The 12,531-nt window shown below is 40.4% G+C and overlaps 1 protein-coding gene and 1 pseudogene across 6 annotated transcripts in view; one reads left to right on the top strand and one right to left on the bottom strand.

Annotated features, from left to right (window-relative positions):
- The window catches only part of AXDND1 (axonemal dynein light chain domain containing 1), a 61,133-nt gene extending 48,636 nt beyond the window's left edge, over positions 1-12,497 (top strand). For 4 of the 6 annotated variants that reach the window (XM_025043970.1, XM_025043968.1, XM_025043969.1 and 1 more), the window contains 6 exons: positions 4,185-4,295; positions 4,582-4,695; positions 6,191-6,295; positions 7,177-7,259; positions 8,191-8,444; positions 10,783-11,143. In XM_025043970.1, the coding sequence (XP_024899738.1) occupies positions 4,185-4,295; positions 4,582-4,695; positions 6,191-6,295; positions 7,177-7,259; positions 8,191-8,444; positions 10,783-10,871 (756 nt within the window). In that variant the 3' untranslated portion in view covers positions 10,872-11,143. Of the gene's footprint in view, positions 1-4,184; positions 4,296-4,581; positions 4,696-6,190; positions 6,296-7,176; positions 7,260-8,190; positions 8,445-10,782; positions 11,144-12,192 lie in introns of those variants that run through there. The other 2 variants (XM_015586175.2, XM_025043971.1) reach the window with 2 other exon arrangements.
- On the bottom strand, positions 2,847-2,965 carry LOC112476569 (annotated as a pseudogene).
- Positions 12,498-12,531: the final 34 nt, after the last annotated feature.

Raw genomic sequence — 12,531 nt, 5'->3', positions numbered from 1 at the left:
TCAGGAACGAATGTCAGATTTTATTAAATCATTTTTCTGCATCTACTGAAGTGGTCATTTGAATTTTCTTTTTTATTCTTTTAATATGGTGAATTACATTGATTTTTAATTGAGTGTTAAACCAACCTTGCATTCTTGTGATAAACCCCACTTGATCATTTTGCATTATCTCATGTATTGCTAAATTCAATTGGTTAAAATCGAATTGGTTTAAAAATTTTGTTTTGATATTCATGAGTGATATTGATTGTATAGTTTTGTTTCATTTTGTAATCTTTGGTTTTGATAGCAGAGTGATGCTGGCCTCTTAGGAATGAGTTGGGAGGTATTCTTCCCAGCAGACTAAACTGAACAGTCTCTTGGAGCTTGTGGCCCTCCCTCACTGTGCATCTAGAAGTGTGCTCACATCTCAGGCCTGCCGCCACCAGCCCCGGCTGCTACCCTTTCAAGGGCACATCAAACTAGTTTGTAGCTCTACGGTTCCCCCAGTGGTGGAGATCCCAGTTTTGGCAGGTCAGATCTGCCATTGACAGTAGTGGGAACTCACTGGCCTGTTCCATGATACACCTTTGTCCTCATTTACTTGAACAGGGGTAGAGCTCTGTACAGTGAGACCATGTTTCCAGGTAAAGGCAGTTTTAGAATGAAGACTTCAGGATGCTTTCATGTGTACCTCCCCATTAAAGTTAAGGCTATAGCAGTATGGGGTGGGGCACATTATTGTGAGGGGCCCTTCCTGAAGGGACCTTGGGGATCTATATAAAACCATCCATGTTAGATTTTGTGGGAGCTTGGTGAAATGGGCCATTCATTGCCTGCTCTGGCAGGGCCTGACCATCTCTTTGAGAACCCACACTTTCCACCAGGCTGCTTCAGTCTTCTGTTAAGCTCTTTTCCATGTACTAACCCTTTGCTAGCGACTGCAGGGAAATGTTATCAGAGGAGGCCAAGAATCCGCTCTCATACCAGCAGTAAGACTAACTGATCCCAGGCTTGGGCCTTTTTTCCTACCAAATGTGCATGTCCCTCCCCCTTCAAAGCCTGAGACTGAGGCCTTTCGAGGGTACATCAAACTAATTTGTAGCTCTACAGTACCCCCGTGCCCTGGGAGTAATGAAAAATGAATGTGTAGTTACCTTTACATTAGGGTATCTTAATTTTAAATTCATCCCTATTCTTGACTGCTACTGTCTTCCCCTGATCTTCTGGACAGCCTCTGTGGTACATAAGTCTTTATGACATCAGACTCTGGGACTCCTATGGCTTCATTTGTATCCCACAAGGCGAAGAGGGGAAGATCGTCTTCCAGGGAAGCCTTGTGTAATGTGGGTATACTGTGACGCTGTGTGGCTTGTGCCACATCCCAGTCACATTCTATCAGTTAAGAACAACATCTTGCCAACCTACTGGACTCATATTTGGATGACATTAGTGATAATTTTCCACAATCTAATATTTCTTGGGCTCTCTTTCCAATAAATGAGAGTTGCATGACGCTGGACAGGATTCTGGAGTGGGAGTCCTCTTAACTAAGTATCTTTTAGAATTTGATGATGAACCAATTGTTCTTACTCCACTCTCCCATTGTATATGCCTAAATGACTTCTCAAGAAGTCTTAGGGATTATCTAGTTCTGCAAGACCGTTGCTAGGTACCCTGTTTATTTCCTAAATGATCCTGGTATATCTTGATTCAATCTGACCTCACAGCTGAGCTACAGTTAAATGCTGGAGGTCATTTTCTAAGAGGATTCAGTTCTAGGGATCCTTGCTCTTGTGCCTATTTCTGAAAGAAGTTGGTCTCAGTGCTTATCAGCTGCTCCACTTGGGAGAAAGAATTGCTTGTCATTAAGACTTCATTTGATGCTTGGAAGCACTGAGTCAAAGAGTCCTAGCACCCACTGAGAATATACTGGGTCTATTGCAGCCTAGACCAACTGCTGACAGCCTAGAAACTTAGCCCCCAATAAGTTAGATGTCTTTTTTCAAGTGCTTTATGTTGACCATCTGTAATGTTCCGGTATCTAGAATTAGAGTTATTGATGCCCTGGAGTTTAGTCATAATCTGAGCAGGTGGCAAATGACTTAGAAGGATCTCTGAGATAAGCTTCAGCAGGCCAAGACTGGTAAAAGACACACATTGACCAGCACCTGATAGTTCTGAGAACGTATGGGAGGAAAATATCTCCTCTCAATATCAAATACCCACCATGATGTAAATGAGAGGACTTCTAGCTTGGGGGCCTTCAAGCTGATTCCTGGCTGCAAGTGACTCCCTCCATGCCATTCTTTCCCACCTCTGCCCTGTGTGATTTATTAAGGTCCTGCTGTCCACCTCGGGCTGCAGTAACCTCTTTTATGTCACCCAAGTACAATTGCCAGTTCCAGGATTTGGCCCTCCTAAACTATGACTTTGAAGAGGAGTGTTGGGGGCTTGCCTCTTGCAGTGTTCCAGTTAACTCAGGGAAGTTCCAGCTATCCCACCTTTTGGAAGAGACCTGGGGATGTTAGATTCTTAACTCCATTACCACCATAGTCTTACCACTGGTACCCTATAAAAGACTATCTCCTATAGTCTTCTCATCCTCCTGCTTTTGATCCACTACAATAGGCTTAACATTTAGGGCCATCTCTTGCTGCTTAAATCCTCCAAGGGTCCCAGATGTGAATTTAAGTCCTGTTCACACCAGAAGGATTTATTAACATAGCCCCAGATCAGGCTTTGTTAAAATTAAATAAGACTATTGATGGAAGAAGGTCCACAGGTATCGATTAGCAACTGAGCTATCCTGGTCTAGAGCTGATCAAAGGTGATGTTGAAGGTTTTTTTGTTTTGTTTTGTTTTTACGCCTACGACGCCTGGTCTTCCTAGGTGGTCTCCCATCCAAGTACTAACCAGGCTTGACCCTGCTTAGCTTCCGAGATCAGACAAGATCGAGCACGTTCAGGGTGGTATGGCCGTAGACTGAAGGTTTTGAAAGAAGACTTGCTTAACTTTGAGGAAAACTTGCTTAACTCTATAGATTACCACAAAACGTTCATCAAAAGACTCCTACTGATTTTTCTTCTATCAGAAGTGTTATGATGATGGTATTTTCAATGTCTCAGAAGTTTATAAGAAAATGACTAGGATCTCTGTTAGAATGCAAATTCAACTAGAGAATAGTTTATTTCTCATGAATGATATATTAACTGAAGAAATAAAGTTTCAAAAATATTATTATTTTCAACATTAACTAGTGCTTTGTTCTAGTTACAATAAAGAAAGTTAAATAACGTATGCATCAAATTTTGTAGCCAGAAGGATCCTTAGGGGCAGTGGCATGATGGAGACTCACATTGGCTCACAAGAACTACCTGTGCATACCCCTTCCCAGCTCCACATTCAGTGCTTATCAATTGAATTGATGACTGTCATCGGAAATGCCATGGTGGGAGTATTTTTACCATGGAAATTAGCAAGTGCTACAGATTAGGGCTCCCCCTCACCAAGACGGTGATTACTAGTTTCCTACTACATAGCGGTCACCTAAAGTAAACTACGACTTCATTTGTTTTTAATAGATGAAGACTATTAAGAGTTTATCCAAGAAGCCACAACTAATTAGGTGAATTTAGACTAGAACTCAATTCTTTCGCATTTCTTGTTTGATCCTCTTTCTGATATGCAATAAGACATCATCCTAACCATCTGAATCCAGAGTTTAAACTTATCAGTGACATTGACTAAGCTCTGGTAAACTTACTCTTTAGACTTCAGTTTCCTTATGTATAACATAAGGGTTTGGATTTGATTTCTACAGTTTTCTGGCTCTGACGTTTCATAATAATTTCACAATTAAAAATAAGTCTAGTAATGAGAAAAATGTAAGACATAATACTGCTTTTTATGGTTAACCGTGCTGACTTAAACTGGGTCGCTATTTTGCCTCATGGAACAGTGTTTTGGTGGTTGAAGTGACCTGATCTCCCTCTCCAGAGAAGATAGTTTCCTAATATATCTTTTAAACATTGAAGCCAGATCTTAGCTGTTAGGAGATCTTGGTAAAGTACATGTAGTTTCTATTACTGAATTATACTTAGAGGAATTGTATTTAGCAGCTCCTCAGTAGGTATGAGTGAATACATGAGTTGATGTAATCTGATTTTTTTTCTGCTTAATAATGTCTTTTGTCTCTTTTTCAGAAAGAATGTTATGAGTGGATCACCACATGCTCTCACCTCCTTTCTGGAATGAAAGGCAGAAAAATAAAGTTATTGACAAGCGAAGAAAAAGAACTCCTATTTGAAGAAGAGGTATTTGTCTTGTGTTAGCATTGCTCATTATTCAGGTTATTCTTGTGTTTTAATAGGTGAGGGTTCAGTGACTTTTCCCAATCAATGTTCTGAATATTGATTCACTGAACTATAAGCTTCTTAAAGGCAGGAACCGTTCTTATTAACCTTTGTATCCTTATCACTGGCACAGGGCTCACTTGCAGGATTAGTGCCCATTAAATATTTTGGAGTGAATAATTGCTAATATAGTACTAAAATATTTATATACACTAAGTTATAATTATGATATTGTTTTATCTCACAGGACAGTGTAAAGGAATTTATTGAGTCTGAAGTAGACACACTTTTTAAAGAAGATGAAGAAGAAAGTAAGGAGGTTGAGAAACTTGAGAAAGAACAAGAAGAAAAGAAAGTAGAAGTAAGATTATTTAGTATTATTTTCTCCTATCCCTTTATATTTTTAAAGAGGATGGATGGATAGATAGATAGATAGATAGATGGATGGATGTAGTTGAAAGTAGAAATAGATCATCTGGAGTAAACACTTCAAATTCAACAAAATGCCTTTTCTCATATAGTTAACTATATCTGAAGACAGACTCATGGTTTTCTGAGGAAGGGGTGTCTTTTTTCCAGCCATTTCGCATTAGCGTCATTCACACCTGTACTGTTAACCGTGTCATCAGTCTCTCACTGATGCTGTTCCTTTATAACTTCACTGCCAGATTTTTCAGACAGTAGTGTAAACACTGTGTTCCCATTTCTTCAGGTCCCGTTCTGAGCTGCCTTCCCCCGCTCCTCTCAAGCCCGTGTTCACATCTCTCTTCTCCTTACTCTGTCTTCACCCCTGTTGAGGCATTAGTGGTAATAACAACCCTTCCCAGGGCACTTGTAATAGTAACAAAAATACAATGATACACCAATAACTGAGTGCCTACCATGAGGTATATGCTTTGCACATGTTATTTCTTATATACAACACAACTTCAAGGTAAATAATACCACCCTCATTTTAGAGATAAAAGTGAAGATCAGAAAGGTTGACTGTCTTACCCAAAATCGTGTAACTGTGAGTAGCACAACCAGCATTCAACCCCAGATAAGTCCAGCAGAAGAGCTCTTGCTGATTCCTAGACCGATTCTTGTCTTTGGCTTTCACACTCATCATGATCACCTCACACTCTCTCTGCTGTCTTGACTTACTTCCCTGATGTTTCTTCTCTGCGAATAGTTTAAATGTTGGCATGACCCCACACTCTGACCTTGGCCCTCTACTCACGGGCCATGCAGGACAACAGAACAAGAATATTATACAACACTCGGGCCTCTTTTGACCAGCATTTTCTGTTTTATTTCTGGTACAGTGCTTGGCTTATAGAAGGCAAAAAAATTAACGGAAGACATTATTATTTGGCCACTAAATTCTGTCATACCTTTTAATTCTATAATGCATCGCCTCTCGTCCTCCTCCTGTGGCCTTAGATCAGGCCCCTTCCTCTTTATTTTACAAACTCCTATTTGGCCTTCCAATATCATTTTCTCTGTAGAAACCTCCCTGAGCATCTAGGCAGAATGGGGGACCCTTTTACAGGTACATGTGGCTCTTGGAACACACCTCTGTGCCAACAGCAGTCACACATACATAATTATTTTATTGCTTATCTCTCCTACTGTACTGTGAGTTTCTGAGGTCTAAAAATCCTCTTTGTTTTTCTCACAGCTGTCTCCCTTGTCCCCACTTCCCCAAACATACTAATTTAACGCACAGCATTTGTTGTAAGTCTTCAGAGAGGCTTGTTAAATGATTACAGCAAATGGAAAATGAAAGCCTCAGACGTGGCTCCAGGCAGCTTGCCATGCTGCTGTGTTACACACCAGCTCACTAACGGGTCCTCGGTATTTCTGTGCCGTAGAAACCTTCAGCATCTCCAGAGAAGGAAAAACTCATTCGGTTCATTGGAGAAGATGAAAATGTTCATTCCAGACCTCTGTTTGGAGCAGATATGTTATTTTCCTGGGTATGTATCTGAAACCCAACTAGGAAATTCCAAACTAGAGGAAAAAAGCTAAGAAATTTAAGATTATGTAAACATGATATGGATATAGCCTAACTTTTATCTCCTACAAGAGGACCAGGCCCTTCTAAGAAATACATTTTTCAGATTTTGTTTTCTCCTAGCATCATCCCTAGAAAACTCTCATTCCAACAACATAGCAAACACTTTTCATTCTCTTCTGTAAACCTCATTTTAAAATCAGCATCTCCTCCCTTTCCTTAATTGAAGCTACGATGACCACATACATACCTCCATCCACAAGAATTACTGGGAAATTGGAAACCTTTGGACGGTAGTTATGGAAATTGAGCAGGAAAATAGCTTTAAAATTCCTCCACAGAAAGTTCTAGGTCTGTGTTAGAGGTCTTTTTTTTCTTCGTATTTTCACCGCCTTGATATTAATGAAATTTCCTACAGAACTTACAAGATCTTATTGGATTTTGCAATGTTATGTGCTTAGTGAAGTAAATTATTAATAAGATAAATATAGATAATTTCCTTGATCTTTAACTTTACTTATTAGGGAAATACGTGTATCCTTCTCTATGTTTTTTTAAACCTCTTTTGTTATTTTTTTTGTTATATTGTTTTCCCTGCTTCTTCTTTACAACTCTAATCAAATTTATGTCCCATGAGTAATTTGGAAGCTGGTGTGCTATTTGGCTACAGGCATTCCCTATTCTTTTTTTGATGTTAAGAGTGTTCTTAATTGTCTACTATATAAATATGGATAGTTAAAAAAAAAAAAAGTCCTGGAAGCCTTGGTCCAGAACATCCTGGAAAAGTAGAGTATTAACTGTTGGAACTTCCAGTTTATTCACAGTGGATATTTCCTTTGTCAGAGAGAATCAGCTAATCAAGGTACATTGGCCTCAAAGTATGTTGAAGCTATGGCTATAATTGAACACACGCAGAAGAAATTAACGTAAGTATGAGGTACCACGATGTAAGAAGAAGATGCTGGCCGGGAGGTTTGGCTGAGAAATCCGCACTTCTCGGTTGACCTTTGGTTCTCCCGCTTCCTTCATCCTCACTAGCAGGATGAGCATCTCCAAATCTTCTGCTAGAATCAGTGAACCACACTGCCGTAGTAGGAACACTGTCCTCACCCAAAGTGGAAATGGGAGAAGGCAGAGTGTGTGTGTATGTCGGGGGATGGGGTGTTAAGATCGATCCAATTCAGTGGGTTTCTAGGAGATGAGCTGGAGAAATAAATGGAACAGGGAGAAATTACGGTGTGTAAGAAAGAATGTTTCATAACCCGAAAAGCAGGAGGGGCAATACAGTTCAGATGGCTGAGAATGCCAAGAGAGAAGCGTGGCCACATAGACGTGCAACATGTGCTGCAGTAATTAAGAAGCACATCTCGAACTGGTTTTCTTGATTGTAAAATATGGTTTTAAAGGTACTGGAAAAGAAGGGAATGAAAAAAAAAAAAAAGACTGTTTCTCGGCACTTATACTCAGGATTAAAAAAAAAAGAAGGGACACAATTGGATTTAGTTTGTTAGATCACACCGATGAAGAGAAGCCAAAATTAACTACTGAAAAGGGTTCCTTGGATATTGATGGAGAATTCCAAATACTCAAAAGTCAAATTTCACTAAGAAATGATAAATCTGTCATATTCTTAAATCACAGCATGACTGCGACTCTGACATTACCTCACAGGGTGGCTCCCCGGCCCCCAGGGCTCAGCTGGTCATTGGTGTCGCTGCCTCCCCTGTTTGTACCCTTCATCGTCAAATACATTCATCCAATCCCACTGCCTGTTTTAGACAGTGAGTTTTATACATGAAACATTCTTTTTCTAACTTTTTCATTTCATTGCGTTTCTCTGGACTTTGTTCACATCAGAGAAGTTGAAAACAGAGCCAGACAAGCAGAGGAGAAGTTCGATGATATCAATGAGAAACTTCATTTTACCCTTATAAGAAATAAAGAACTGGAGGACATATTGAAGTCTAGAGAGGAGCCTGAAGGACAAGGAGAAAATGAAGGAGAAAAAAGAGGAGAAGGAGGAGAAGGTGGAGAAGGAGAAGAACATGAAGAAGAGGAAGAAGAAGAAGAAATCGGGCCAGCAGAAAGTTCCTCAAAATTTCTAAAGAAAGGTGAGGCTTGCTCTCTCATTTTGCTTTATTGAGGTTGTATTTATGAAAGAAAACTCAGTTGGGTGAGAAATACATTAGAATAGGGTCAATAAATTTAGGGTCGATCTACTAGTTTATATTTCTCATAGGATTGCACATTTAACCATATAACTATCTTATTTAGACAACTCACAAAAAAGAAAATGAAATGACTAACAATTATAGACTAGTAAACTAACATGGGATACAATTTTTATTTATAAAATTGGCAAAGATTAAAATAATACATTGCTGGTCAGGAGGAGCAAAGTAGTTAGTTTTACAGAGACTTGTGCGTGGACAGACAGATAAAACCGTTTTGGAAAATAAGTCGAGAGTATGTATGGCTACGCCTTAAAAACAGGCATATACTTTGACCAAATAATTTCACTCTTGAGAATCTAGTCTAAGGAAATAATTCTAAATACAGAAAAAAAATATAATGCACAAAGGTGTTTAGTATATCATTGTATATACAATAGGAGAAAATAGAAACTCTAATCATGAAAGAAAGATTAAATAAATTATGATATATTAATATACCTGAATATTATATAACTATTAAAGTGGTGTTTGCTAGGAGTTTATAATGACAGGGGAAATTCTTATGTTAACATATCAAATGCAAGAAATAGGATATGATTCAATTTTTTAAAGCTGGGAAAAAAGACCAGAAGTAAATGTGCCCAAATATTGACAGGCATTGTTTCTCATTGATAGAATTTTCTGGGGAATTTTTGCCTTTATTTTCTGATACTGGTTGAAAATAATCTCCTTTATTCTACAGGAAAAGGCATTTGAGTCTTCATTTTCTTATCTCTAATTAGTGCTATAACCCGCCCTCGAGCAGTTCCCAGTATCCCCACCATCGGAGGCTGTCTTTTTCTTTTTGCTTTCATCTTCGACCCGTGGTCTGTTCCCAGGACAACTCCTGGTGCAAAGGGAAGATACCTCCTCTCTGATTTTCGCTGTCACCGCTATCTCCACCTATGCCCCCAAGAAAAGCGGTCAGCAAGCCCCTCACCGTCTGGTGCATCGGCACTGTTTGGAGGAAGAGTCTGGGCCCATTTTCTCTCCTGTTAATTCTGAACTGATAAGATATTAATTATTCCTCGTGTGACAGTCCTTTAGCTTTAGGTTTGACTGTATGCAAAATAATTTTTATGAATTAAAAACATTTCATGTTCTCATGCTGCGATAAAATTTCATTCTGATAATTTGAAAACTATTCTTTTTCCTGATTACAGAAAAATAAATATATACACCATACAGAAGGCTTACATGTTAAACTGGAGAGGTTATTTACCTCAATATAGAATGAATGACTTTAGTTTTGTCTGTTTCCATAAAGGTCTTGGGGATTAGGTTAAATCCAGAACGAAAAAGTTTTAATAATTATAGGTAGAAAATAACTACATACAGTTTAATCCTCAGCCTGCAAACAATAACCTACACAGACACACAGCCACCCTTCCATGCCTTTCAGACACCCATCAGTCATTCCCAGGGGGAACGAAGAAGAAAAAGTTTTAATAATTATAGGTAGAAAATAACTATATACAGTTTAATCCTCAGCCTGCAAACAATAACCTACACAGACACACAGCCACCCTTCCATGCCTTTCAGACACCCATCAGTCATTCCCAGGGGGCTCAAAGATGGAGGGCGAGAAGCCTGCAGAGCTTTGGGGAATTGGCTCCTAAGTAAGGCAGTCCCCATGCCATGCAGGTGACCGGAACGTTTATTCAGAAAATCCACTTAACAGCAGGGGTGTGAACAAGTGACCAAACGTGGGATGGAGGTGGCAGCAGCCTGTCAGAAGATTCACAGTGAGAAGTGTGATGCCATAGAGCAGCCAGGGGGAGCAGGCTTGGTGGCGGAAGGCCTCCTGCCCCTGACCCAAGGGTGGGGCTTGTGTAGGGTCTGCGTGCAAGAGACTGGAGAGAGGGACGGGGCCGGGGCGGGGGGAGCAGGAATAGGTCTGGGAAGATTCTGGGCACTAGCTCTACTGGAATGTTTTTTTCCACCAAACTCAGGGTAGGAGGACATGTTCTTCCTCTTCCTCGTCTCTCCTTGGCCACATAGTCCCTTTTACGAGGATCCAGAACTCGGGCAGTTAACTGACTACACTAAAACTTGGGGGAAATGCATTCCGAATCCTAATAACCATTTCGGAGTCAAATTTTGGACACAGAACCTCCTGTAGCTTAGGAGTTTGTCAGGTAGAACAGAATTTTGAAAATGCCTCGGAAAGTAAAACACCTTTAGTAAATATGAGATAGTGTCACTACAGCACTCTAATCGTTTTTGTCTTTTCAGAGAGTCAGCACAAGGAGGGTGCTGTCAACACCAAATCCAGAATCCGGACTAAATCCAATAACAAAATGAAACCCAAGCAGCAGCCATAGCGCACGAGCATCCCCGTGGCTCCCCACCCCAGCTCTCTCTGTGCCGGTGAGCTGACAGCACGGCTCGATCAGAGGGACCCCCTTTGCAAAAGTTCTTAGAAAAGCTGTGATGTACAAACCAAGAACACTTTCCTAACAGTCACAGTGATGGCATTGGCTCATTTCCCGAATTAAAAATAGCTTGTGTAAAACTTTGCTAGCCTCTTCAATTGATTTTCTAATGGATTTGCAAAAAGTGTCTGTTTCTGTCAAGAAAATAATGCTTTTCAAAGACTTTGAACTCTGCAGAGAAGAATGGCAAATAAAAAAAACATTTTTTCAGTTTAAAGAGAGGATCCTGGTAATGCTCTTAGGTTTCTGCAGCATGTTCAGATTTCTTATGATTTCAGGCATTCTTATGATTTATCTGATCTTCACAAAAACCCTACAAAGGAGGTGAGGGAGATACTGTTATGCCCGTTTCTCGGAAGATCAAATGAAAGCCAAAATGGTTATAAAACTCCCCCAAGGTCACAGAGCTGGTCAGCGTCAGAGCCGCCAGCTTGCTGGACCATGTCTAGATTGTTTGACAATAGCTGTGGGCCACCAGGTTATTGCTCAGATGGTTTTATACAGGGGTCAGTATTGCTGAAGATTCACCCCAAATTCTCATTGTTTGCTTTTATTGCTTTCTTTGCCCTGTTCATGACCTTGGATCTTTCTAGATACTAGAGATGAACTAAAATTGCAAAAGTAAGTTGCAGATGACAAATACCTGTTCTGGGCAGTCACTTAGCAAGAGTTCCTTCCTCCCTCACTGCTTCTGAGTCACTTGCATTTGCTGTTATCTCTCCGGCTCTAAACAATTACGGTGAGATTTCTCACCTGCTTTTGCTCCACATACTTAGTGTTCCATTGGATCTGTCTCCTGAAATGTTAGGCCTTTGCCTATTCCTTAAGCCTCGGACACCCCACATCACCCCTGACTCCACAGCCCCCAGCCTTGTTTAAGCCACACTCCAGGTAAGGCCTGCTCCTGGCCATCATCAAAGTGTGTGTGGGATGGGTTTCAAAAATGCTAAGCCTACTAGATGACTCTTTAACTCTGGGACAATAAAACATAAAATTTTTCAGATGGTCGGTTGTCCTCATGGCCCAACTGAAAGCCAAAGCCGAGGCTCATGCTTACATTAACCACCTGCTGGGGCATAGCCAGCCCTACCCTTTTGCTTTTCCAAGCAGATTCTTGGGTGATTCTAGCAAATTTGGGGTCTTTTGATGGGATTTCAGAATACTTTTTTATTCGTTTTTCAGAATAATTTTTTTTTATTTCTCACTTCAGGGACCTTAAGAAGTTTGATGAGCAAGCCCCTCATCCACCAGGCCTGGCTCCACACCACACACTCAGACCTACGCCATGCATGTGGGCACCATGGCATTCTCTCCCAAGAGATCTGGTCCTATGCTATGGTCCTATTGACTTGACCATGGGCAGGTCACTTGTCAGGTACTTTCTGACACGTATTGACTAGGTTTTCTTCTCACTCTTGGCCTTTCCAGCTAGAGATGAATGGCTGGAATGAATGGAAATATTGCTGGGAATTCTGCTTGCAGGCCCCAAAGCTCTCAAGTACTGTTTGCCTACTTCTGGAATTCCTCATAAGTGTGCTACTTACTAGCA

The sequence above is a fragment of the Pteropus alecto genome, unplaced genomic scaffold (assembly GCF_000325575.1).
Source record: "Pteropus alecto unplaced genomic scaffold, ASM32557v1 scaffold101, whole genome shotgun sequence".
NCBI lineage: Eukaryota > Metazoa > Chordata > Mammalia > Chiroptera > Pteropodidae > Pteropus > Pteropus alecto.
The sequence above is the reverse complement of the archived record's forward strand: the minus strand, read 5'-3'. Positions and strand labels throughout refer to the sequence as shown.